The 27524-nt window shown below is 49.6% G+C and overlaps 1 protein-coding gene and 1 long non-coding RNA gene across 2 annotated transcripts in view; one reads left to right on the forward strand and one right to left on the reverse strand.

Moving 5' to 3' along the window:
* EXOSC7 (exosome component 7) overlaps positions 1-27524 on the forward strand; it is a 34921-nt gene that overhangs the window by 6917 nt on the left and 480 nt on the right. The window contains exons 2-7 of the mRNA XM_077777374.1: positions 3548-3649; positions 3941-4035; positions 12390-12555; positions 18088-18158; positions 22648-22771; positions 23835-23990. Of these exons, the coding sequence (XP_077633500.1) occupies positions 3548-3649; positions 3941-4035; positions 12390-12555; positions 18088-18158; positions 22648-22771; positions 23835-23990 (714 nt within the window). The remainder of the gene's footprint in view (positions 1-3547; positions 3650-3940; positions 4036-12389; positions 12556-18087; positions 18159-22647; positions 22772-23834; positions 23991-27524) is intronic.
* LOC144242418 (uncharacterized) lies at positions 4301-5773 on the reverse strand. The gene is made up of 4 exons (XR_013338338.1): positions 5719-5773; positions 5543-5608; positions 5166-5341; positions 4301-4457 (listed from the first exon to the last, which is right to left on the reverse strand). It is a non-coding gene; the product is annotated as an uncharacterized LOC144242418 (long non-coding RNA).

Genomic DNA, 27524 nt, shown 5'->3' on the forward strand with positions numbered 1-27524 from the left:
TTCTGGATGGACAGACTCCAAGCTGTTGAGGAACTAACTCGCTCAAGGTCACAAAGCTGGTATGTGACAGGAGAGGTTTAAATAGAGTCTGGAGGGGACTCCACCACACCCACACACCCAGCCAGAAGTTAACTAGAAAGTCCCTGGGAGCCACCCAGCCCCCTCTGCAGAGAAGGACAGGGCTCCACTTGGTGGTGGCTGCCTGCGCTCGTTGGCATCTCTGTTGATTTTTTGAATGGACCTTTCACTCCAAGGCAGCCCCTTTTTTAATGTTCACACACGGATTAATTCCTTTGCTTCTGAATACTACCAGAGAATAAATATTTTGGTCGGGAGTCTGGCTCTGAGCCAGGCCAAGCAGGTTTGGGTGATTTTTAGGCCTTTTATGAGGAATGCTGTATTAAAAAAAAAAAAGTTGTCGTGGGTGCAGTGATTCATGAACTAATTTGTTTGGGTTTTTTGGTTTGTTTTTCTCTTGTTCTCTTAGGTGTTTTTATTGTTTTTTTTTAAATATATATATTTTATTACTTGCTGTTGAGTGGGGGAGGGGCAGAGGGAGAGAGGTGGTTTTTTGTTTTTTTTAGTTTATTTTGAGAGAGCACACAAGCTTGAGCAGGGGAGGAGCATAGAGAGAGGGAGACACAGAATCCCAAGCAGGCTCCACGCTGTCAGCACAGAGCCCAAAGCAAGGGTCAGATTCATGAACTGAGAGATCGTGACCTAAGCCGAATGAAATCAAGTCGGCTGCCTTACCAACTGAATCACCCAGGTACCTCAGAGGGAGAGAGAATCTAAAGCAGGCCCCATGCTTAGTGCGGAGCTTGACATGGTGCTCAGTCCCACGATCCTGGCATCAAGACCTGAGCCAAAATCAATAGTTGGATGCTCAACTACCTGAGCCACCCAGGCATCCCAGTGCTTTTTTCTATCCAAAAAAAAAAAAATTATACTCTGTGCATCCTTGGACAGGGAAATTTGTAGCTTTTTGTTTTTCTTTTGTTACCTGAGCCCTTCCCATAGAGCCTTCCCCAGGGAGCAGAGATTAAAGGTAGGAAGGGCAATACCTGGTGAGGCCCAGTTTTCTGGCCCCTCCTAGTCCCATCCTGGAACAAGGGGGTGTCATGAAGAAAGGTTGTGACTGGGTCTTTCTAGAGAAGTGGTATTTTAAAGCCATAGTGGGAAGCCTATCACCCTGTGGCCTCCCTGCATCCAGAGTCCTGTTCTTCATCACTGGGACCAACTAGTATGGCCCACAGTTCATCCTTCGAGCAAGCCCTGTGCTCGCTCACGCCTGTTGCACAGTGAAGAGACCCTTTAGGATGCAGGAGGCCATGTAGGGCGCCTGGGTGGCTCAGTCAGTTGGACGTCTGACTTCGGCTCAGGTCATGATCTCACGGTTCGTGGGTTGGAGCCCCACGTCGGGCTCTGTGCTTACAGCTAGCTCAGAGCCTGGAGCCTGTTTCGGATTCTGTGTCTCCCTCTCTCTCTGACTCTCCCCTTCTCACGCTGTCTCTCTCTCTCTCTCAAATAAATAAAACATTTAAAAAAAGAAAAGATACAGGAGGCCATGTGCTGTTGTGGTTAAGAGCTCTGGCGTGGGGTTCGAGTGTTCCTTATTGGCTGTGTGACGTTGGGCCAGCCATTTAGCATCTTTCGGCCTCTTTCCTCATTTGTAAAATGGAATGAGAAAAAGCTCTCTTATAGGATTATTGTGAGAATTAAATGTGTCAACTGTGTAGCATTCCTAGTGCATCACTTCATATATGGTGGGCTCACTTAGTAACTATTATTTGTTTTTGCAAATAATATTGTCTTAATTTATAGGTGTGTAGAATTAGAGCAGCACCTTCAAGGCCTTCTAATTCAATCCATTCTTTTAACAAAGGAGGGAACTAGTCTAGAACATCTTGTCCTCAGTCAAGCAGCTAGTTGTGGCAGGACAGGGTCTGGAGCCCATGACTAATACTCACAGTGATTGATCCCACTTACATCTTACTTGCAACTCAAGAAGGACTCTTTTGTAAATGTTTTTGGGTCCTGTTTTTGCTTCCCTAGCAGGGTACCCTGTGGGGATGGAGCATCAGAGATTGACCTNTCTCTCAGGGGTATGGCTTAGCAGTTCTGAAACTGTTTCATGAGTATGCTGAGATTTAACAAATCCCTAAATACATTGTGGATAATGAGAGCCAGGTGTCTCCCTGTCTGAGAAAGAAGTTACAAATAAGACACGGAGGAAGGTTGAGGAAGGTTAGAACCAGCTATCAGGGCCTCTTAATAGCTGCGTGCATAGGAGAGATGTGTGTGTTAGTGCGTGTCGGTGAGTGTAAGTCCGTACGTAGTTATCAAGCTCTGTCTGCTCAGGAGGTCTGAAAGCAATGACACCCTAGTAGCAGTGAACTTGCTTAGCACCCATATCCTGGTTTTTAAAGCACCATTCTTCAATAAAAGGAACCGGGACTCCCCAGAGAAAGGGCTGGTCCCAGGGCTGGGGCAGGGAAAACTACAAGAGACTGGAACATCTTGTCTCGTCAGAAGTAAAGATGTGCTCGAGAAAGATCGCAGGCGTGTTGAAAGAATGCAGGAACCAACCCAGAGGAATTCCAGTTGCCAAGCCTGGAACGCTTTGAGCAACAGGATAAGTAATCGATGGTAGGACTGGGTTACAATCACAGCATAAGGCAGGCATCTGTGAGATACACGGATGGAAGTAAATAATGGAGGAAGTAAACAACCAGGGACAGGGGACAGGCAGGACGCAGGTCACCCTGAAACACATCTTCTGCAGCAGGGGTCGGCAAACTTTTCCGTAACGGGCTAGATAGTGAAGATTTGGGGCATACGGGTTCTAAGATCTCTGTCACAGCCGCGCAGCTCTGCCGTTGCAGCGTGAGAGCAGCGTGGACAGCCTCAGCCAACGGGCCTGGCTCTGCTCCAGCAAGCCGATTTACAGAAGCAGGTGGCCCTCATGCCGAAGTGTGCTGTCCCTGTTCTAGAGAGTGCCTGGGGTAGAGAGTGCACGTGGTTTTGTGTTTTTTTGGTTTTTTAGCTGTTTGCAGAGTACATTTTGTTCAGGTTAGGGTGCGGGAGGGCCACAGCTGGGACCGTTGGACTCTGGGCCCAACAACGTGTGCTTCCTGGTGCGGCTTTGGACTTGTGGACTTGGAAAGGGGCAGCTTGTTTCATCTCTTGTTCCGATTGTGTTTGTTTTGTGTGCCTGTTTGGCAAAGTGGGATGTGGTATGGACTTTGCACTGGGACATACCTGGGTGGAAACCCAGTTTGCTCTCAGCAGCTGTGGGACCTCGGCTACGTGGCTACATCATGGCTACATCACACCCATCATGTCACTTTACTTCCAAGTCTTCATTTCCTCTTATGTAAAACGAGATATCATTACCAGCTATAAGGACCGAGTTTTGGATGATTCACTAAGGGGGAAGGGGATGTTGTACTGCCTGGTTCTCTAGGTGGGAAATGGTATGAATAAGTTTAGGAGTCTTCTGGTGGTTTGGTTGTGGTTATGTTAGGATTGTGGTTGTTGCACTCAGGAAGACCTCCGCGTGGATGGCCGTGGCTGTGAGGACTACCGATGTGTCGAAGTGGAAACCGACGTGGTGTCTAACACCAGTGGGTCCGCCAGGGTCAAGCTGGTGAGTACTGTGGCCACAGTCGGCGCCCAGGGGAGGATGGGCGGGTCCTGTGGGCCCCTCGGGGCTTTGGAGCATGTTTATTTCTGGGGTGAATCCAAGACCCAAGCCAGATTCTGGGAGGGTGTCTGTCTAGATCTGAAGGACCCTTTACCTTTCCAAAGGGCCACTTCACAAGTTCCTCTGCACTGCTCCTAAAAGAGTCCCCCGGGGGCACAGTCTGGGAGAGGAAGGAGGTGGTTGGGTATCTGGCCACCTGCCCTGCGTGAGGACTCACCTTGCCTGTGCCTGCAGGGTCACACAGACATCTTGGTGGGAGTGAAAGCAGAAATGGGGACGCCGAAGCTGGAGAAACCGAATGAAGGTTACTTGGAGTTCTTCGTTGACTGGTCAGTGCCACACATGTTTTTCACGAAAAACGATTTACAAGAAGATTCAGAGGGGCACCCGGGTGGCTCAGTCGGTTAAGTGTCCAGCTCTTGATTTTAGTTCAGGAAATGATCTCACGGTGGTAAGATCAAGCCCTGCCTCAGGCTCCATGCTGAGTGTAGAACCTGCTTAAGATTCTGTCTCCCTCTGTCGCTCCCCTACTTGCAGGTGACCCTCCGTCAAGTAAATAAGTAAAAAGATTCAGAGACTGGGCCTCTGGTCTCCTTTGATCCCACTTTATTTTGTATTCAGTCATCTCTCCTGCAGCCAGCAAGGATTTCCTGCGCTCCTCCGATGCGCCAGGCACTGGGACGCGTGGAGCGAGGCCTTGGCTCGGGTCCTGCCCTCCTCCTAGTCACCTGGCCCGTGCCGGGCCTTGTCCCTGTCGGAGAGAGGAGGGCATCTGCCAGGCAGTGCAGCACATGGCCGTGATGAGCACCCAGTGAGATGGTGGGTGTCACAGTGCTTTGAGAAATATCAAACAGATAAATAAGGATCATTTGGTCCAAAATACCTCGTGTCTCCTCTGCTCTAGTTTTGCAGAAAACTTTTCCTGACTTGCTTGGCAGAGCCGGGACGAGGGCCAGCCAAGGAGTGTGACAGATGGAGGGAGTGGCAGTTAGGCAGGCAGTGTAGCTGCTGGGGAGAGGAGGGCCTCCGCCGCTGCCCCAGCCAGCCAGCCTTCTCTGGCCAGCTGTGTGATCTCAGGCTGGTTGCTTGGTCTCTCCGTGCCTAAGTTTCTTTATCTAGGGGTAATAATACTGTTGTGATGATGGAGTGAACTAAGGCAGAGTGAGCGCCAGCACCGTGACTGGCTCCTAGTGGGCTTTCAGTGAGTGTTCTTCTTGCCCCCTGTTGCCTCTGTTTTCTTGGCCCCCGGAGCTTTTTAAGCCTGGGCTGCTGGCGCAGTCCCATCTTCTGTCTATAATGTCGCTTTTAACTAGGTGGTGATGGCAGGCTTTCTTGAGGTGGGGGAGGCTCTGTTAGTTATGCTGGGTGCAGGTATATAATATTGGTTCTGTATTGGAGTCCCCAATATTTGGAGATTTGCTGGAAGGACCCCCAGGACTTAGCATATAGTTGTACTCACAGCTGAGATTCATCATAGCAACGGAAATGTGGCAACGTGCATGATGCAACGGAAATGTGGCAACGTGCGTGATGATTCTGTCCACGAAAGCCCATTAGAGATTCGGCCCCCAAGATTTTCACTGGGGCTGGTCACATCGGCACCCTCTGCTTGACACGTACCAAAATTCCTGAATCCTAGAAGGAAAGCAGATACTCACTTTATCATATTATTTGCGCAGATAGTCTAGGCACAGCAGACCACAGTTCACTGTTGACTGGGAACGCTCTGAGAGTCAAGTTCCCAGGTGCCAGCGGAGGGCCCACCTTTCAAGCAGGCCCTTCTAAAGATAGCAGCCTTGGGCCTGCTATGTCTGCCTTTCCGGCATAGATACCAACCCCCATTTACATGGTGAGGTAGAGTCTTCTGGTCTTCTTCCAAACTCGTTTGTTCTTACGACATTCCTATGAAAGAGATGACCAACTTTGTTGAGAGAGGGTACACGAACCCCCCGGGGTCACAGAGCTGGTAGTGCTGGCTCAGGCCTCTCCGACCCTGAGTCTTGACTTGTTACCATGTCATGCAGCCTACAGAAGCCAGCTTCCCGGGGGAGTTGTGCTCAGAGTTCTGAGAACGGATCTGCGTTCAGCTTTTTGGCCAGTATTCCTTCCAGCCCATTCCTGCAAGACCCACCCCCCTACCCCTCCCAAGCCGTCTCCTCTCCTGATTGGACCCGGCTGCCCTCGCCAGTCTGAGTCGTTGGGTGGGATTGGCTCATCCTTTACTCTGCCGTGGATGGTGGTGACCCTGTTCGGGCCTCCAGCTGATCCCTTTGCTATTGGTGGAAGAAAAATGCCTCTCCTGGCCTTGACCTGCCTGATTCAGTGTAATAAACAGTCACCGAGGAGCCAGCACCGTGTGTGGGGAACTGTAATTTGCTTTGCTTTTCTTCCTCCTCACTGCCTTCTTCCTCCTTCATCTTAGGCAGACCACAGGCAGGCAGCCCGGCCACACCAAAGGGAAGGTGTTGCCCTCAGATGCTGGGTATGGGGGACACATTTCATTGTGGCTCCATGTCTGAACATGATTCCAGGTTAGCCTGCTGCTCTTGTCCCAGCTGTGATGGGAGGGAGGCTCCAGGGTGGGACGAGGCTGGGAGCTGCCTCTTCCCAAGATCCGGCTTCCAGGAGTGGCTTCCCTGTCCCGGCTGAGCACGGCTGCCAGCTCCTCTCTTCTCTCCCCTCGTAAGTCTCAGGAGGCCCTCCACAGGCCCAGCAACTCCAGTTCCCAGGGAGTTCTCCTTGACTCTCTTTCAAGATGGAGAGTCTCAAGTGGCACACTTTAGTGTCTTTAAGCGGCTCAGTTACTGTGATGGAATCACCATGAGAGATTCACAAAACCTCGTATTCCTGCAGAGAAGAGAGATGTGGATTTACCAAGCACTGCTGACTGCCACCTTTATCAGAACCTCATCTGAGTCTTCAGAGAGCAACCTTTATTCTTTTATGTTTATTTTTGAGAAAGAGACAGAGTGCCAGCAGGGGAGGGGCAGAGAGAGAGGGAGACACAGAATCCAAAGCAGGCTCAAGGCTCTGAGCTGTCAGCACAGAGCCCGATGCGGAGCTCAAACTCAACAAACCACAAGATCATGACCTGAGCCAAAGTCTGATGCTTAACCCACTGAGCCCCCCAGGTGCCCCAAAGAGCAGCTCTTAATTGCATAAACAAACCAACCCCTTTATTCCCATCCAGTGACTAGGAATGTGAATGTGCCTGGCACTAAGGGTTTTTCCCACCAGCCCCTTCTGCCGGAGCGCCCAAGGCACCGGCTCATCCCCAGGCTGCAGCCAGGATGTTACGCAGCCCAGCCGCCCAGCCGGAGGACAGTAATCGGGGCAGGGTGGGGCTGTCAGTGTGAGCCCAGCTTGACTTATCAGCAACTTCCAGGGCTTAATTATTTAAATGCCCAGTGATTAGAGAGCTGACTGCTTTCCCACTAACTCGTTCTACTTCAGTTTTGTCGCTTGGAATAATGTATGGCACGTGAGATAGACATGGCCTTCCACCCCCGCCATTTTCCCAGTGTCTTGGGGATGCTTGCCTTTGGAGGGGGTTACTCAGCCCCCATCCCAGTGGAGGAGTAAAGGCGGTTCCTGAGCACCGCCCTAGGGATGCCTGGCAGCACAGTCAACTAAACTGGGAGCAAACTCGGGCCTTCTCACTCCTGTCTCCTGCCTTTGATTTGGTGGTTGTAACCCGAGGCTGTTTTAAGTAAGAACTTGGAAACTTTGGGAAAGATGGTTTCTATCTGAAGCTTAGAGGGAGGTAAGAATTGAGTGAGCTGGTGTGTCACTCTGGGCAACCACTAGGTGGCGGTCCATCTAGTCTCTGCTCTGACACCATGCTGATGGGGGTTAGGAATGGTGGTTTAGCCTCTCCCAGAGGCTTCGGTTTTTCACTGAGGGAGCTGAGGAGAACGTGTTTCATTCCTAGACATTCTGGTGTGCTCAACACTTGCCACTTCCCGGTGGGATCTTAATTACTTTTCAGTGTGATCACTCATATTTGTCACTAATATTAGTGCTGCTTGAGGGGGGTCCCTCTTTGTGCCTGATGGATTGGGGCGGGGGGGCAAAGCAGACAGGCAACGTGCAGAACTCATTTGAAACGAGCTATACTCTGAAAGTCTCCAGAACTGATAACTCTCCCAGAAACTTACAATGAACAGCTCAAAATGTGCTACTCTTCCCATCCCCACTCATAAGGCTGCGTCTGCGGGTTCAGAAATGAGCACACGTGCACACAGGGGAATGGGAGGGATTGGGGCCTGCCGGAGGGCCACTTGACTGACTCCTGCTGGGGTAAGGCCCAGAGCTAGCCCTGCCCCGTGGACCTGCTAAATCACTGTCCTCTATCATGGTCCTGGCCTGACCTGGCTGTAGGACTCTGTGGATTTGCCGGTTAGACGGGATCACAAGGGAAACAATGGGCTAGTGTCTGAAGTTCTGTCGCAGGTAGACATGGCCTTGATCTCACTCTACCCCAGTTAAACCAGGGATGTGCCAAGTAGGAGGAGCAGAATAGAGGTGATGAGGCAGGAGGGGTGGAGAACTGGGAGGGGCAGCGTTCCCAGGATTTTTATTAGTTTATTGGCTCAGCAAGCAGTTTCCCAACAGTCCTGGAAGAGGGGCTCGGTCATACTTTAGGAAGGATCTGAATTGGTTTTGGCAGATGTAAATACAGAAAGCACTTGGTTTTATGCCCCAAACCCTGAGCGTACACCCCCCTGCTGAAAGAATACCCCTGAGCAGGGGGCCACGATTACCAGCCTGTGTGCTTTCTCTCTTTTTAAACTTTGCACTTAATAGAGAAGCTTTTTATTTAGGACTTCTTCGGTCTGCATTCCTTGACTCCAGTATTTGTGGTCTAGCAATAAATCTCAAGACCAGAGCATCCATTCATTACCTTGACTCATGTTAGGCTACAAGCCAGGCATGCTGAATTCCACGTTCAGCGAGAGTCCAGTGCCACCTTGCATATAAGGGCTGGGCTGCCTGGCTCGGAGTCGTAGCTCCCCAGCCCCTAGCCGTGTGAGCTTGGACAAATTATATAACCTTTCTGGGACTCCGTTTCGTTTTCTCTAAAATGGGGTTGGAAATAGGGTTGTTGTGAGAACTGATGGAACTGGCACATCTAACGGGCTGCTAAGAGTGGTTTCTAGCACATGGTAAACATTCAAAAGAGCTGTTAAAGTTTTCCTCCTTGTATGATGAGAGAGTTGGGCCATCTGAGGTCTCCCTCCGCTCTCATTCTCCTGGAGGTCAGACCCCACCTGTGAGCTTTTTGTTTCACTAATGGAGTTTGTTTTCAGAGGTGAGTTAAAGTGTCTTAGGAGTGGCTGGAAAGTCCGTCACAGTCTCCCGCACGGGTCACCCATCATCGGTTGCTCTTTGTTCAGATGCACGTGGTTACCTGGCTGGCCCCTGCGCGCATTCGGTTTCTTGTCCTCTGACATGGTTTGCGTCCCCGTCCACCTCTTCTGGGAAGTCTCCTTGTGCTCGGAGCACCCCTGGTGATGAGGCGAGACCCTCAGTTCTCTTGCCCAGCCCTGCCCTTCATCCTTTGTTAGGATATGGGGTCTCTGGCTTTTCTTGTGTTACCTGAAGTTACTGTGCCCCAACGCCTGGCCCCCGACAATTCCCTTCCATTTTCCCAGCCTCCTCCCCAGGGTCACTCCGGGGACCTGGGCACCATCCAGACGCAGGTGCTTTTCATGGTCTCAGGAGCCTCTAAACCTTCCTCTCTGCCTGGCAACCAGCTATGCCAAAAGTATAATGTGTTAAAAAAAGAAAGAAAGAACGAACAAAAGAAAACCTTTTAGAATAGGAAGAATTCCCACTTTAAATTAGCTCAATGTCAAAAAACAAAACAAAACAAGAAGACAGTGGGGCATGGTCTTATGGGTTGATGAAGTTAGCCACTTGGACCTGGGAGGTTCTGTAAGCCAGCCCTCTGGGCTGTAGAAGAGGGAATGCATCAATCACTGAGTAATTAATTAGTCATACCCAGGAGGGTGTGGTCCACTGCAGTCAGGAAGAGGGACACATTTTAAGCATTAGCACCTCCTGACTGGATTTGTCGACTCAGATCTATAGAGATGTGTTTTTAAACACTTAAAAGATAGATCGTGATATTGATGAGTCTGTAAATTAGAAACAGCTTTTGTTTTGCTGGCTGTGTAAAATTATTAAGGTGGTCCTTGGTAACTTGATTATTTTGCCATAAATGAGCTGCTTTTCATGGCTCAGTGCCTGGGTCCAGCAGAGGCAGTGAGGGAACAGTGAGGCTGCCGTGGCAGTAATGAAGTTTCTCTTGGGGATTTTAAATTAGGGCTCTGCTGGCTCATAGTGGTAAGGGAAGACCATATAGTTAGAGAAACAAAGTTACTACACAGTGATACACTCTGATTGTTTTAGGGGTCGTCCTTACACCTCTGTGAGAATGGTCTAGACAAAAGGGACCTTTAAAAATACATTAGGTGAGATTTTTAGCATTCCGCAGAGGGGGTAGGCACAGCCTTGAGCCTTAATGTGGGTTTTGCTTTGCTTGGAATCCTGCTGCCTGTCTGAGGCCTGACCCACTTTTGCTCACCTTCTGGTTTGAGATCTCCTGTAGCCCCAGCGCTGGTTGGCATCCTCCGCAGCCCCACTCCTGCCGTTTGCTCCCCATCATGAAGCCCTCTGACTTTGTGGAATTGCCGACTTAGGGCCTGCATCCACCTTGCTCAGTCTCTCCATCTCCAGTGCCTGGCATAGAGCTGGTACCTTCTAGATTGATGAGTGCATGGACCAGAAAGCTTCAGTACGTGATTTTTAGAGACCGTACTGAAACAGCTGGTTTGTTACTTTCCTGGACCCTCTTCATTACAGCAAAATGATTATTGGAATGGTTACTTACCTTACAGATGCATATGACGTATTGAGGGTTTGTTTTTCTTAAGCAAAACCCTCAGACATTTTCCATTAAATACATTTGTGTAATAGGGTACCTGGCTGGCTCAGTCGGTGGAGTGTGAGACTCTTGATCTTGGTGTCGTGAGTTCGAGCCCTGTGTTGGGTGTAGAGATTGATTAAAAATAAAATCTTAAAAAAATACTTTAAAAAATGTTTATTTATTTTGAGAGAATGCATGCATGCATGCATGTGCAAGCAAGGGAGGAGCGAAGAGCGAGGTAGAGAATCCCAAGCAGGCTCCGAGCTGTCAGCACAGACCTTGACACAAGGCTCAATCCCATGAACCACAAGATCATGACCTGAGCGAAAATCCGGAGTCAGATGCTTAACTGACTGAGCCACCCAGATGCTTCCCTCCTCAAAATACTTTTTTTTCTTTAAGTTTATTTATTGATTTTGAGAGAGAGAAAAGAGGGCACTCTGTGCTGACAACAGAGAACCTGATCCAGGGCTCAAACTCACAAACCATGAGGTAAGGACCTGAGCCAAAGTCAGATGCTTAACTGACTGAGCCACCCGGGCACCCCCCAAAATACTTTTGAATAATGCTTAGAGCAGCAAATGTTGATACCTATTTGTTCTTTTTAGAAGTAATTGGGCATAAGATTCAAGAGGCCAGCATGGAAAAGGTTTTTTCTCTTGAAAAAATAGCAAATAAAGTAAAAGGGATATTCTAATATTTAATCAGCTGGCAGTCTTTCTCATTTCATTTTCCTGCTGTTCAGTACAGTGATAATCTAGTTTGTGATATAACTGGCATCCCATTTATGTATCTTCTCAATCATTCTAGGAAGGTCATTGTACTTACATTGTGCATTTTGTTTTGAGAGTTTCGTGGTGCATTTTTTAAAAATCTAAAAAAATTTTTTAGTGTTTTTTTAATTTAAAAAAATTTTTAATGTTTATTTTTGAGAGAGAGACACAGACCACGAGCTGGGGAGGGGCAGAGAGAGGAAGACACAGAATCCGAAGTAGACTCCAGGCTCTGAGCTGTCAGCATAGAGCCCTATGCGGGGCTTGAACTCACAAACTGTGAGATCATGACCTGAGCCGAAGTCAGATGATTAACCGACTGAGCCCCCCCAAGCGCCCCTTAATGTCTATTTATGAGAGAGAAAGAGCGGGACCAGGGAAGGAGCAGAGAGAGAGAGGGAGACACAGAATCCAAAGCAGGCTCCAGGCTCTGAGCTGTCAGCACAGAGCCTGATGCGGGGGCTTGAACTCACGAACTGTGAGATCATGACCTCAGCTGAAATTGGACGCTTAAGGGAATGAACCACTCAGGTGCCCCTCATGGTGCATTTTAAATGAAAGCTCGGGATGGTATATGTAATGTGGCCCCTCTGTGACTAGACTGCTTAACTCTCTAGGCCTCCTGGCGAGAAGGGTAGTGTATCGAGATAAGAGAGTTAATTATTACTGGCCAAGGTTCACTTTACCATTGTTCTCTTGTTTCTCTTTGGATAAAGATGGCTTCAGGTAGAAGTCGGGGATGGGGGGGGGAGGAGGCATCACACACAGTGACAGATCCAGGGCACAGTGCCAGTCTGGCTGGTTGCATGTGTCTGGAGGCTGGAAAAGCGGCAGGTGCCATCCCCCCTCACTTCCGTGACTTCCTTGCACAGGTGCTGGCCCGTCCAGCATTCCACAGCGAAACCGGAACAAAGCCGTGCACCTCTGCTCTTTGTTTCTGAAAAGACTCACTCAGCTTTTCTGTTGCCTTTCTGTGTAGTTCAGCCAATGCTACCCCTGAATTTGAAGGTCGAGGAGGTGATGACCTTGGCACGGAGATTGCTAACACCCTCTACCGGATATTTAACAATAAGAGCAGCGTTGACCTGAAGGCCCTCTGCGTCAGTCCCCGGGAGCACTGCTGGGTTCTCTACGTGGACGTGCTGGTAGGTATCACGCTGCTGAACCGGCCGCGCTCTCTGCCTTTGCCAGAGATGGGTTGGCCTGCTTTCCTTCTGGTGCCTTTTCCCTCTTCAAGTGGATGCTTTTAGCTTCCAGAGTGAGACTAGATGGAAAAAGAATGGTATCCTGTAAAGTTTTTTATTTTTGTCATTTTTTTTAAACTTTATTATTTATTTATTAATTTATTTTGAGAGAGAGAACGTGCGTGCGCATGCAAGTTAGGGAGGGACAGAGAGAGAGAGGGAGAGAGAGAATTTCAAGCAGGTTCTGTGATGTCAGCACAGAGCCCGACACGGGGCTCAAACACACAAACCATGAGATTATGACCTGAGCCGAGATCAAGAGTTGGACACTTGGCAGAGTGAGCTACCCAGGCACCCCTGTTCTGAGTTTTTTTTATTTTTTTAATGTTTATTTTATTTTTGAGACCGAAAGAGACAGAGCTTGAGTGGGGGAGGGGCAGAGAGAGAGGGAATCACAGAATCCAAAGCAGGCTCCAGGCTCTGAGCTGTCCGCACAAAGCCCAACGCCGGGCTCAAACCCACAGACCGCGATATCATGACCTGAGCCAAAGTCGGACACTTCAACGACTGAGCCACCCAGGCGCCCCTAATGAATTTTTTAAATTGAATACAACATATGTATTGTAGTGTACATATAATACCATCTTACAGTAAAATCACAGTCCTGTCACGGTAGCACCTAAAATTACCCACTGAGCTCATCAGAGAAGAAGAAAAGAACGAGAGATGCTTTCTAGATGGTATCAGACGGAGCTTATGGACTGAAGTTAGACAAGGTGGTGGACTCTTCTACGTAGAATGTGGATGATCTTTCTATGCATTTTCATTTAGCCCTTACAGCTCTTCAGCGAGCAGGCACGACTGTTGGGCCATGTATAGGCGAGGGAACTGAGGTTCAGGGGTAAAGTGACTACTCTCAGCTTGTGAGTAGTAATGTTGGGACTCAAAGCTGGGTCTCTTTAATGCCAATGCCTGCTCTTGACCTCACTGAGCCATCCTCCCTTGAAAGCCCCCTTGTAGCCCATGTGTTGAGTCCCTCACCCCCAGGGGAGGACCCTGAGACCCTGCATCCTTCTGCCCCGACCCAGCTCCTACAGGAGCTCTCTAGTCCCGCCTCCCATTTCCTTACCGGTGGTTCCCTCCCAGACGCTCCTCCGGCTGGTTCTAACCTGGCGCCTGGACGGTACCTTCTCATGCAGCTGTGATTAGTTGTGCCCCGTGCTTATTTGTGTAAGGCAGGCTCTTGTTGGGTTTATTTTATTCCTTTTAGTTAAATTTTATGAACCTTGAGATTAGCGACTACCTCTTCCCCTTCAGATCGAGATCACAAGGCCAATCCATTAACCAGACAGATTCTTTAATGAACCTAAGGATAAAGCAGATTCTGGGGACTGAGAGGGAACTTCTTGACGAGGAGCAGCCTGGCTGTCTCTAAATGCTGGCCCTGCATGAAACAGGGTAGGACTTTCTGGATACTTTAAAATTAATTTGATAATGGATGGAGCACCTGCAGACCTTTCCTTTTAAGATTTCTTGCATTTGGATTTCTTCTCTCATGTTTTTTTCTCCAGGCTCTGTTTATTTTTGGAAATAAGACATGAGCTTTTGAAATCTTGTCATCCTCAGAAAAATTTTGAATGAATTAGGAAAGCAGTTTTTGAAATTCGGTTATTAACGAGGTAGATCTGTTTGTGTCATTCACGTAATTCGCATCTGGGGAGGGTTCCACTTCCGCAAAAGCACGTTTGCCTTCAGCCTCAGGGGGTAAGTGCCTCGTGCATGCGAGGTGGGGATGGGATTTTGTTTTCTCCTACATCTAAAAATACGCGGAATACATCGAGTCCATGTTTGAAGCAAGATGGTGGAAATCCAGTCTTGTCACTGGAATTGCAAAAGTGAATGACTCTCGGTGTGTTTTTGCCCACTGGTCCGGAGAGTCCTCAGGCAGAGCCCATCTTTCAACCAAATATTCACTGGGCAACTTTCCTGTTTTCATGCCTTTATCGTAGGTGCATTTACTCGACGCCTGTCATAGTCCGATGATCCGCCTATTTCCAGTGTTATTCTTTTTACCTCTGTTGGGTTACTTTATGAGAGTAGAAATGTACCTTCCTGGACTCTTCACTCTTCTTTCCTCTTTGCACTTCTTCAGTGGCCTGGTTTTGACTTCGAGTGGGAACCTGTTGGGACTTTGTCACATTGACAGTATACAGGCAACCTTTGATGGGGAGACCGTCCCAAGGTCTTGTGATGAGCCTGGGAGTGGGGCCGAGAGGCTGGCAAGTGGTCCGCGGCACTGGGCACGGGGAGGGCAGGGGGGGTGGGGGAGCGGCCGCGGCACCTGGCAGCTGGCTGTGTGCAGTGCCGGGAGGCGCGAGCCCGCGTGTCTGAGAGGACGGTTGAGGGGAAGCCCCGGAGGGAGCAGGTGTTTTATGGGGACACCTGTTTTCTACTTATGCTTCCTAGCAGTACTACTGTTTTGGAGGTTTGCCTTGAGAAAGGAAACCCCTCTGGCTCAAACAGTTGAGTGTCTGATTTCAGCTCAGATTACGATCTCACAGTTTATGAGTTCAAGCTCTGCGTGGGGCTCTGTGCTGACGGCTCAGGAGCCTGGAGCCTGCTTCGGATTCTCTGCCCCACTCTCTCTGCTCCTTCCTTGCTTGCACTCTCTCTCTCTCAACAAGAAATAAATAAACATTAAAAAAAAGAAAAAAAAGAAAAGAAAAGAAACCCCTCATTCCCGGAAGGTCAACAGCATAAGTTGTGCTCTTCCCCTAAAAGAAGCTTTCTAGAATCTGTGCACCTGACAGTGGAAGGTTATGTGTGACCAGGTGTGTCCTCTTCCCCAGTTCTGCTCCTTCAGCACCTCTGCTCTAGGAGGGATTTTCACCCTGGAGAGGGTGGACGCCCACACCCTGCACTGGGACCACAGCCCAGGCTCTCTGTAATGCTAGACGTCCCGTACCTGCCGTTCTCTCCTAGCTTGTCTGGGCCTGTTCAGATGCCTGGTCAGGCTGCTTTGGGTCTTCATATAGCGTCCACTCTGCCCGCCTCCTGGCTGTTCCACTGTGTTTAGCAGAAAGATTCCTGCTAGGCTGCAGCTGCTTGGCTACAAGAGAGGAAGGTAGGGCCTTTGAGCCCCTGTTACGTGCCAGGGATGGTAAGGATGTGATCTCATTTAATCCTCACGGTCGCCCAATAGAGAAGCGTGGCTTTGCTTTACTGACAGGGAAACTGAATCCCAGAAGATACATGGCCAGCAAGTGGCAGAGAGGAGTGTCAGCCCCACAGCCCCGCCTGGCTTACTGCATTCTGTGGCGCCCCGTGAGGGGCCTGGGCAGGCAGACCGGAGTCCTGGAGCTGCTCATCCTTCACATCTGTGGGAGAGGGCAGGCTGATGGGTACCTGCCCTTCCGGGGGGCCCTCGGCAGATAGGGTTTAGCATTGTGCCCCCTTGATTTCATCCCTTGCTGCTAAGCCAGGAGGTTGTATCAGGCCACTGTGCCATGAGTGAGAGGGCTTTTGTGTCCCTGCCTGCCAAGCAAGGGTGGGTGACATGCTCTCCAGGGTCCTTTCTGGCTGGGAGGCCCCACAGCTGCCAGAGCAGACGTCAACATTTCACTAGCACTTTCTCTGCATAAAGTAGATCCTGTGGGAGAGCAGCATGTGAAACGGCGGCCTTCAGCCCAGGCTCATCATCAGGGCCACCCCGAGACTAGAGTCAAGTGCACGTGCCAGGGTCTCACCCTGCGTTTTTCTTTCTTTAAAAAAAATTTTTTTTAAGTTTGTTCATCCATTTTGGGAGAGAGCAGGAGCTAGGGAGGGGCAGAGAGAGAAAGAGAGAATCCCAAGAGGACTCCACACTGCCAGCACGGAGCCCCATATGGGGTTTGATCCCATGAACTGTGAGGTCTTGACCTGAGCAGAAATCGAGAGTCGGCCGCTTAACCCACTGAGTCACGCAGGTGCCTGTCACCCTGCAGTTTTCATAAGTTCTTGCCGTGGTTCTGATGTACAGCCAGGCTTAGAGACCCCAGCTGACGTCACTGCTGCAGCACGCATCCTCAGTCTGTGAGGCTGGCAATGGGGAAGCGAAGGAGCGAACCGGTAATCTTTAGAAGCACTTAGCTAAGTTAGCTTCCTGTGTGCTCGACACACTGCTACAGGCTTTACAGATACTAACTCATTCTGCCTTTGTAACCACTCCATGACATAGCTGTGATTTTTGCCCTTCAAGAGGCACAGAGAGCTTAGGTGGCACCCAGCTGACCGGTGAGCCTGGGAATCCTAGCAGACGGTCTGACTCAGGAACCCAGCTGGAGCTCTTAGCTGTGCGGCAGTGCATCTGAACCACCACAGAGAAGGGCTAGTTGTTTGCTAGGTGAACAGGCTGCAGTTACAAAGCCAAGCAGTAGTACGGGGGGTCGGGGAGGTCATAGTTTAATAAGCAGTAATTTTACAGCATCGTGGGAAGGGCGGTGTATGCACTTGAGGCGAAAGCTTAAAGAGGAGTTAGAGATTTGCATTGGGTGCGAATGAAGTGTGTGAAGGAAACGTGCCAGATTCTGAGTTGAGTTGGGAAGACCCAGGCTTAGGGCCCGCCAGCCTTCGGCAAGTAATCGCCAAGCTCTTTCTTCCCGGCAGCCCTTTGCTGGGCCTTGAGGAGAAAGGAATGGACAAACCCGATAGGGTCCAGGCCTCAGGAGCCCTTAGTTCAGATGAAGGGGAGACTGGCTCTAAAGAAAAATACATGGAAATACATGACTTTTCTTCCTACATATGGGACTTTCACTTCTTCCTTTCTTGGGGCAGCCCAGTTGACTTTATTCCATCACCTCAGGCCAGGACGTCACTGAAATGAGGCCAGAAGGATGTGTCGCCTTCCACGTAGTACTGGGCTCGAACCCATCCTGATGAATGAGCACACATAAGGGCGTTCAATGCTTTGGCTCATGGGCAAAAACCTGATTTTAATGACACTTAACATGCAGCCTAGAGCGTCTGTTCCATGTTTGAGCATCAGCTGTGTATCAGTAATTATGTGCAGGAGGTAACCACACCAATAACCGTGACCCTGGCAGCTGCGGTTATCCGTGCCACTGTGCTGTGTGTGTTCGGAGGCCGGGTGAACGTCAGCACAGAGGAGAGTCACACTTGCAGTGCAGTCAGGAGCCTTTTGGGGCAAAGTAAAGGTGATTATTCCCTCCTTGAGTGCAGACCCAGCTGGCCGGGGGGCCGGTTAGAGGAAACCCACTGCAACCCGGAGCCGGCGGTGACCTCACCCGCGGGACCCAGGCCGGCACAGCCTCCACGGTGCTTCTTGCAATTAGGGTGATGCCTGGAGAGTCCGCCAGGAGTGCGGCCGCCTGTTCCTTTATTTTGTGAACACTTGGTCAGTATTTCTTAGGAGCCAGAGTCCTTTAATTGGGATAATACTTAGAGTAAGAAATGACTTTTGCTTTTCCTTCCCGCCTTGCTCCTTGCCTCCCTTAGCTGCTGGAATGTGGCGGGAATTTGTTCGATACCATCTCCATCGCTGTGAAGGCTGCACTCTTCAATACGAGGTGAGTCTTCCTGGAAACAGCCCCGTGGGCCTGCAGAGAACCTGAGCGGACACTGGGGAGGGGACGCTCGGCACACTTCTCCCAGAGCTCCCAGGGGAGGGTAACAAGGGGCTGTAGCATGAAAACTGGCGGCCTTTAATGGTAAGCTCCAGATTCCACGAGATAAAAATAACATATGCATATATTTCTGTATTTGTTTTTTATATTCTTATTTTCATAAGTAACCATGTCCCATGTAAAAAAAAATATTAGAAAACCACAGAGAAGCAAAAAGAGTGGAAATCAACCAGAGGTGAATGGTCCAAGTGCTGTTACTGGATAAAGAACCTGGGGGGCATGGGTTTTGCCTGCCGCGCACCCTGCTACGCCCCCAGCACCAGGAGCAATGCCTGATGCAGAGCGGGTGCTCACGTCCTCCCTGACTAGATGCCCGAGTGCTCTGAGCGCAGGGTAGCAGCCTGCAGGAATATATATCCTGCAGGGATATATCCCAAAATGGTTATTGTGATTCTTTTCCAGGGCTCCTATTATAGGCGACTTAAATAACCTTCATCTGTATTTCAGAGGGTTTTATGGTGAATTTAGACTGCCTGAGTAATTCAAAAGAAAACAAAAACAAAGTTAAATAAATTTAGATGAGACGTCGCAGGATGGAGCATTTGCTGAGAACGAAAGCTGTAGAGACCCCCCACCCCAAGCTGTGCCCCTGGACCCCTGGCCGAGACCAGTCAGGAGACGGACCAGCCACTTGTGGCCGCTGTGGGGCCCAGTGCCATTTGTAGCAGCCTGTGCTTGGCTCTATCTTAGAAGAAAGGAAGTGGCCGTCTGTTGGGCCTTGAGCTTCAAAAAGCACTCCCTGTCTCCCGGCTGGTTTTCCACGGGCACCAGGGCAAAAGGAGACAGTAGAACCAGACGAGGCTCGAGGCTGTCTGCCTGTGGGCAGGAGCGTTGGGCAGGCTGTGCACCAGGATGGCAAAACTCAGCTGCTCAGGTTGGGGGGGACACCTGTCCTGGGCATAGCCAGGAAACTCGTCCCCAGAACCAGAACAGCCCTGCAGGTGGCAAGGAATGTGGACAATGTGAGGCATAAGGCCCTCTGGGACACGGAAAGACCTTTTATCCAGTCCGTGTCCTTTAGGACAGAGGCTCTTCTGTAGCCCTTCAGTGGAACTGTGTTGTGGCCAAAGTGTCCAGAAGGAGTGTGTGTGCGTGTGTGTTTGTGTGTGTGTGTGTGTGTGTGTGTGTGTGTTTATTTTTTAACATAACCAACCCAGATTCAAACAGATTACCTGACTTGCTCAAATAAGGTTACTTGGTACTTCCACCCTGGGTGCCCCTGACACGGAGACTTCCAGCCAGGGCAGACCCTAGCAGGACTCCCCAGCTTCTGTGGACATGCCCTGGCTGCGGCTTCTCTGCTGTGGATGCTGCCTCATGTAGGGACAGCTGGCACGGCTGGAATCGGAGAAGGCTTTTGTTAGAGGAGCAGGGAAGAGCACCAACACTGTTTCCATTACAGTAGCTGAATGAACCAGCTCTTCCTTCCTGGCCGCCCCACCCCAGACGGAGAGGAATGGGCTCTACGAGTTAAACATACTTTCCAGCACCCGACAAGAAGCAGCATGGCCAGGCCCCCAGAAGCCCTCTCCCCCTCCACCCCCGTTTGATCACTACACCCACTGAGGGGAGCCATTGTCCTGTAACAACAGAACGGTTTTGTACTTGATATGAATGAAATCACACACTTTCGTGTGTCTGCTGCATTCACTGAGCGTTGTTTGAGACCCCCGTGTTGTGGCCCGGAGTCACAGTTTGTTCGCGTGGCATGCTGTTCCATCATGTGACCGGGCCACAGCCGATTTATCCATTCTGAGGTCAATGAGTGTCTGGGCAGTTTCCAGTTTTCTTGGCTATTCCAAACATGAACATTTTTGTATTTTTCTTGCACATATTTACCCATTTCTGTTGGGTACGGGTGAGAGTTTTGGATCATACGGCATGACCGTGTTTGGTTTTAGTAGATACACTGCAAAACAGTTTTCTAAAGTGCTTTTACTGGCGGATGGATACGTACACCAGCGTTGTATAAGTGTCCTGGGTTGCTTCAGATCTTTGCCAACTTGTAGTGTTTTGGGTTTTTTGGGTTTTTTTTTTTTGTCTTTTTAATATCCGCCATTCTGGTGAGTGTCTCTTGGTATCATATTGTTTTAATTTGCATTTCCTTGATGAATATTTAAGTTGAATACCTTCTCGTGTGTTTATCGACTACTTGAATAGCCTCTTTTATGAAGTCCTGTTCCAGTCTTTTTGCCTGTTTTTCTGTTAGGTTGTCATTCTTTTATGTTTGGTAGGAATTTTTTACGTAATATGCCAACTTCTGTGTACACATGCACATGCGCACACATTTGCAAATGTTTTTCTCCATTCCAGATTCTCTTTTTAACCTCTAAATGATGTCTTTTGACAAACAAGTTCATATGTATATTTTTTTAAATTTTGAAATATTGTACAGAGGGCCATTGAAAAGATGTTTTATTCTGCTTACTACTGATTATGCTCGCTCTTCTGAAGGTAGAACATCAGTGTGATGTGGGAAGATCATTCCATTCCTAATATCCATTTAGTCAAGATAAAAAATAATCAGTAAATGCAGCTTGTGTGCAGAGGCCCTGGCCAGTGAAATTAAAGAGGTCAGGTTTGTCCCTTTCGACAACACTGGAGACCTTCTTCCCCCATCCCCCACTCCCCCTTTGGGAACGTCTCTACTAGCTTAAAATAGCTCTTTCCAGAATAAGGAAATGTTCACTATTGATGTTCTCTTAACCCTCAGGCTTTCTCATCAGCCTTAGTGGCACTTCTTAATACCTTTCAGAACATATGCTTCATTTCCATGGGTCTAAGATATTAATTTGGACCAGTGTCTATCTAAATATGAAGCAGACAGACACATTGATGGTATATATGGGCAGGGACTCCTCAGCATTTGCCTAAGTTCTTAATGACCCAGGCTTTATCTTCGTCATCTGTTTACTTGCTAACATGTTAACAGTGGAAAGGTTAGTCAGTTTCAGAGAAAACACAGACACACGTACATCATTCTTCTCTGGTTTTCTAGTTTCTCTGCCTTTGTGTAGGCAGATGCTGACACTAGCAGGGGTGCAGAGCAAACGCTGCTGTTGGGCTCAAAGGCCTGCATTCAGTCTGCTCCAACAGTTGTTACTGCCTGTGACCTTGAACAAGTAATTCAATCTTGCACAATAAATGAGTCCTTCCTTATGTCCGTTAATGTGTTGGACTCTGAGGATGGGGAGGGGAGGACAACATTGGCCATGGTTTCATTTGTCTTTTTCTGTCTTTGAAGACCATAACCGAGGAACAGGCAATTCAGATGTCCAACTCTATTTTATTGCTTTTTTTTTCAATGAAATAATCAATGTGAAAGGATTCCAAGAAACTCTAGAGGATTATCCAAATATATGGTATTATTTTAGTGTAGCGTATCCCATAGGCATACAGAATTTTACAGATTCAGAATATCTTGGATACAAAGGCCTCCAGTGTCAAAGAAGAGTTTCTAACAAATGAATTTCTGCATGAAAGTAACAAGATAAAGACCAAAAAGAGTCTCCTATAACTCATCACATGATAACTCATCCCATTCATTAACAAGTCCCTCAGACCCTGTGTAATGTAAGCATGAAGAGATTTGCTTTGAGGTTAGGATTCTTTGCCTTGTTCACAAACGGCACAGTGTAAAAATCTGTGCAGTGGGTTTTATAATTCTTCAGAAGTTCACAATTCTCAACATGATTGAATCTATCGTTTTTTTTCTGCCTTCATGGTAAGCCGTTTTTGTGTCCTGTTCAAGAAATCTTTGTCTACTCCAAGGTCATGAAGATTAGTTTTAGGGTTTTACTTTTTCTTCTAAAAGCTTTATTGTTTTATCTTTCCCCTTTATCTCTGTAGTCCATTTAGTATGGATTTTTATATATGGTATGAGGTAGGGATCAAGATTCCTTCCTCTCCCCCCCCCCCCANGCATATCTGATTGACCAAGTGTCATTTTTAAAAAGACCGCCTTTGGGGGTGGCTGGGTGGCTCAGTCGGTTAGGCATCTGATTTTGGCTCAGGTTATGACCTCACAGTGTGAGTTTGAGCCCCACGTCGGGCTCTGTGCTGACACCTCAGAGCCTGGAGACTGCTTTGGATTCTGTGTCTCATTCTCTCTGCCCTTCCCCTACTTGTGCTCTGTCTCACAAAAATAAATAAATGTAAAAAAAAAAAAAAAGCCCTTATTCCTCCACTGCCCTGCAGTGTTGCCTGTGCACTCTTGACGGGGACGGTAGGGATGAGGTGACAAAGTACAAGCCAAGTGTGACTTCATCTTGGGAGGCACAGGATTTATGACCCCAATTCTCAATCTCAAGAAAAAGAAGTTGTCTTTCTTCCTCACGGTAAGTGGGGATTTTGATTATGCTTCTGCTTCTAGGATACCAAGAGTTCGTGTTCTAGAGGACGAAGAGGGATCCAAGGACATTGAACTCTCTGATGACCCTTATGACTGCATCCGGCTAAGTGTGGAGAATGTCCCCTGCATTGTCACCCTGTGCAAGGTATGTGGTTGTATCTAGAGGTTTTTGATTTCCTTGCGAGTCTCCTTCAACCCCAGCCCTTTAAGGTTACTTAGTAGATTGAGGAGTTATAGCTTCACAAATCATATAGAAGTAGCTTTAATCCAAATCCAGTAATTCGGTTATTTTAGAAGCTGTGATACGAGCAGCTCTTCCTTTTTTTTTTTTAATTGGAAAGCATGATGGAGTCTCAGGGGGACACAGGTGGGTTCATAGTAATGGTAGCCAGAGTTTGTTAAGCTCCTCCACATGAGGCACTTCACCGAAACACCCTGGTGTGTACATTTCCCTTAGTTCCCTCAGTTCTGTGGGGTCTAGTCTGGATGAGTAGTTGGCGGGGGGTGAAGGTGCTGTCCGTGGGCTGCAGCGCCCGCATCTGTGAAATGAGGGGTTGCAGCAGGATCTGGGCATCCGTTAAGTGTGCTTTTTACGTTAGCGCCGAGGCCTGTGGAGCCCAAGCCCTGCTGCTGCCGTGTGCCTGGCGCTGCCCGAGGCCGAGCAGACAGGCCTCCATTGGGGGAGATTGTCGCTGATTCCACACAGGACTCATATAAAAACAGGACTGTGTGAGTCAGGCTTAATTCCACAGAAGTCACTTCACGAACCAGGGGTTTGGTGAAACGTGGGGACTGACCAAAGCCATTTGCACTTGACTCATTTTTGAGCACGTGTCTTAGCTCACACCCCCTTGATTCATCTTTGTCTTCAGTGAAACATCCGTGTGGCCTCACACGTTCATTTCTCCCTGGGCCCCTCTCTTGGAGACATCTGGTGGCCTCTGACTTGGCTGGCCTCTGAATGAGGGTTCTAATCCCACTCCCACCCCCTATTTCCTTCTGCTTTCGTTTCTCTGCTTGCAGTGGCCCATGGCAGAGCTGCTGAACATTGCTTCAAGTGTTTTGCATATGAGCAGAGTCTAAGATAAGATGTGGAATGGGCCGTGCAGGTTCTTTGCTGGTGGAGATACTCCCTCCACGGGCTGTCAAGGGTGGGCCTGTGGGGTGTGTGTTACCCACGTTTGCTCTCTGCTGCCCCGACCTTGCAGATTGGCTACCGGCACGTGGTGGACGCTACCCTTCAGGAGGAGGCCTGCTCCCTGGCCAGCTTGCTGGTGTCTGTGACCAGCAAGGGAGTTGTGACATGCATGAGGAAAGTGGGGAAGGGCAGCCTGGACCCGGAGAGCATCTTCGAGATGATGGAGGTGAGGCTCGGCCCTGAGGCAGGTGCAGGCACCTGTGTGGGAGTGTTTACTGCTGCCTCTTACCCCCTCGGTCACACCATGGGAATTCTCCCTTTGCACCCTTGACCCCAGACTTAGAGCTTGGAGAACAGCTGGTGTGGGCTGGTTCCTACCCACCTGGCTAAGGGTGGTGGCCCTGGGGATTGGGAGGTAAGGAACTTTTCAGTAACCGTTCCCTGTCCTCCCCCTCGCTGACCTCACGCTTCCATGGTTCTAGATGAAATAGATGAGAGTGTTGGACTGATAGTGTGGAATTGCTTGTAATTAAAACCCTAGGCTTTTTCGATCTGATGAGGGAACCGGGGTCCCTTCTGCCTGACTGCTTCCTGTCCTTTGACGGGAATGAGAAAAGATGGGGCCAGGAATTGAAGGATGACATTCCCCATGTTTTGGTGGCACTAGAAGTGTTCAAAAGGAGACAGATGGGGGCGCCTGGGTGGCTTAGTCGGTTAAGCGTCCGACTTTCGCTTAGGTCATGATCTCACGGTTCGTGGGTTCGAGCCCCGCGTCGGGCNCATCTGCCTCGGGGTGGGTCACTCCCCACGGGTCTCAGGCTGTCAGGCAGCACCAGCCAGTAGGACGATGTGTGTGGACCCCTTACTGGCCTGAAGAGGCCTCATGGCAGGGACCACCTGTGTCTTCCCAGACTCTCCTTCCCCAGGTCCGCCTTGACTTTCCAGAGATCTTCAGGGACTCTTGACACAGACTGACTGACTGACCGACTTGCCAGGAACAGAGTTAGCCGGACCCGGGTTTTTTGTTTTAGGTAATCACTGCATCATAGCTCATGTCCCGAGGTCATGGCGTACTACCAGCAGGGTTGCCGTGCACACTCTTCCTTCATACCTGGAAACACTGACTTTTCACTGAGGACACCAAGCATTTGAAGTCCATTTTCTCTTTCTGTTGTCTTATTTGGAAGCAAAAATGAGCAGCGTATGGGGGTCGAGCACTCTGGCATGAAGACACACTGCCCGGGCTGGGAGGCCGGCTCCGGGCCACAGCAGCGCATCTCAGGGACTGGGGCCGCCGCCCAGCGCTTTGTGAGGGCCGCGGGCATGGAGGCGCTGCGGTGTCACCAGCAGGTCAGCCCGAGCGCAGCTGTCTCTCGCCCTGCACAGCAGTGGGGTTCTTCGTGGCCAGTTGGTTCATTGGTTAGTTTTTGAAAAAGAAAACAAAAACCAAAACCCTTAAAATACTTTATAAGCTCTGCCTCTCTAGACAAGTGGCTCTGAAACCTTGTCTTGGAAGGAGCTCTCCTCCCCCACTCCCACCCCTCTTCTAGAAGAATTTTACGAGAATCCCAGGATGTAAAACAACAGAAGATAAGTAATCACAATTTATCAAGCGCCTACTATCTGTCAAGCACCCTGTTTTTGGTGCTTTAAGCATGTTATGTCATTTACTTATTTACTTACTTTCAGTTTACTTTTGGGAGCGCACAGGTGGGGGAGGAGCAGAGAGAGGGACAGGATCCGAGGACGGCTCTGTGCTGACAGGCTGACAGCAGCGAGCCTGACGCGGGGCTTGAACTCACAGACCATGAGATCATGACCTGAGCCACCCAAGCGCCCCAGCCTATTATGTCATGTAGTCCTCAGCCTTCGTGTGGGGCAAGCACTGTTGTCGTCCATAGTTTTGCAGACGTGGACATTGAGACTTGTAGCAGATAAGTGACCTGCCTTTGGGTTTCCCGGCTCATAGTGCTGGCGCCAGGATTGAACTGGACCGGGTGCTTCTAGAGCTGCCCCACTGCCCCCCTGCAGCCACACTGAGCTATTTTGACCTTACAGACCAGGTCTGCTGCGGCTGCCGTGGTTGGGTGGGAGAACCAGAGCTTGTCTGGTGAGCCGAGCTACATCCTCCTCTGGGGCTCGGCGAATGAGGTCTGGACACCCAGCTCCAGGGGACACAGCCCCGTGGCCCCGTCTCGCTGCTCGGGCCTCACCCAGGGAAGCAACAATCCTCATTTATATGAATAATCAGTACCCCTATCTGATCAGCTCTGACATTTCTTCTTTCTCTCATGTTTATGGTAAAAACCTTTCCAGTCAATTTGGACCTTAGCTCTGACTTCGCATTTCAAACAATTGATCACTTCCCACTTTTGGAATGAGATCTTTTCGTATGAATTTCCGGTAGTACTTGGAGTCTCCTCCTGTGTTCCAGTTAGGGGCCAGGGGAGAGGGTCTTTATAACTGGGAGGATCAGGGTGGGGGTCTAGCCCTGGGTATCTTTCTCCCTGACGTTGCCGAGAGTGGAACCGGCAGCACAATTGAACTAAAACTGCTATGGGAATGTGGAAGACTCAACGAGGGAGAGACTTGTGGTTGGTTCAACAAATTAAAAATTTTTTTTAATGTTTTATTTCTTTTTGAGAGAGAGACAGCATGGGCAGGGGAGGGTCAGAGGGAGAGGGAGACAGAGAATCTGAAACAGGCTCCAGGCTCTGAGCTGGCTGTCAGCACAGAGCCCGACGCGGGGCTCGAACCCACAAACCGTGAGATCATGACCTGAGCCGAAGCCGGACCCTGAACCGACTGAGCCATCCAGGCGCCCCAGTCATAGTCTTAAAATACACATGAGCGGGGCGCCTGGGTGGCTCAGTTGGTTCAGGGTCCGACTTCGGCTCAGGTCATGGATCTCATGGTTTGTGAGTTCCAGCCCCACATCGGGCTCTGTGCTGTCAGGGCAGAGCCGGCTTCAGATCCTCTGTCCCCCTCTCTTGCCCCTCCCTTCCCCTGTTCTCTCTCTCTCTCAAGAATAAATAAACATTAAAAAAATATCCGGGGCGCCTGGGTGGCTTAGTCGGTTAAGCGTCCGACTTTCGCTTAGGTCATGATCTCGCGGTTTGTGGGTTCAAGCCCCGCGTCGGGCTCTGTGCTGACTGCCAGCTCAGAGCCTGGAGCCTGTTTCAGTCTGTGACTCCCTCTCTCTCTGACCCTCCCCTGCTCACGCTGTCTCTCTCTCTCCTAGAAATAAATAAAACATTAAAAAAAAAAAAATATCCATGAGCTCAGACACAGAATAACAGTTTCATAAACAAATATTTTTGTATATTGGTGAGTTTTTTGAGGGGGCCCCTGGTGTGTCCTGTGTCAGAGCTAATGAGGAACTCTGTGGCTTGTCTGACCTCTTGGCGCATCTTGATCCCGACATTCCATGCCTTTAGCATCTGTGTGCATGGCGGCCAGACCGCGGACCTACCCGGGTACCAGCCTGGCCCGCTGGTACTGCTCAGAGGTTCAGCAGCAGGTAAATGAGAAACTCCTTGTTCAGATGTGTCCCCGGAACCACCTGTTCTTCGCTACACAGACTCTGGTTCCCGCGGCCTCCCTCTGCCTCTCCCCACAGCGCGGCGGGGCCTGGCAGTAAGCGGGCCGGGTCGGCTTCACCGTTTACAGTTTTGCTGCTTGTGGTAATGGCAGCGGGAGCGCTGAGTGGGAGCTAGTGGCTGGGGGAGCCCTGGCTGCTTCCTGCTGGCCCTGGCCCTGG

This window comes from Crocuta crocuta, unplaced genomic scaffold (assembly GCF_008692635.1).
Source record: "Crocuta crocuta isolate KB4526 unplaced genomic scaffold, BGI_CrCroc_1.0 scaffold77, whole genome shotgun sequence".
In the NCBI taxonomy this organism is placed as follows: domain Eukaryota; kingdom Metazoa; phylum Chordata; class Mammalia; order Carnivora; family Hyaenidae; genus Crocuta; species Crocuta crocuta.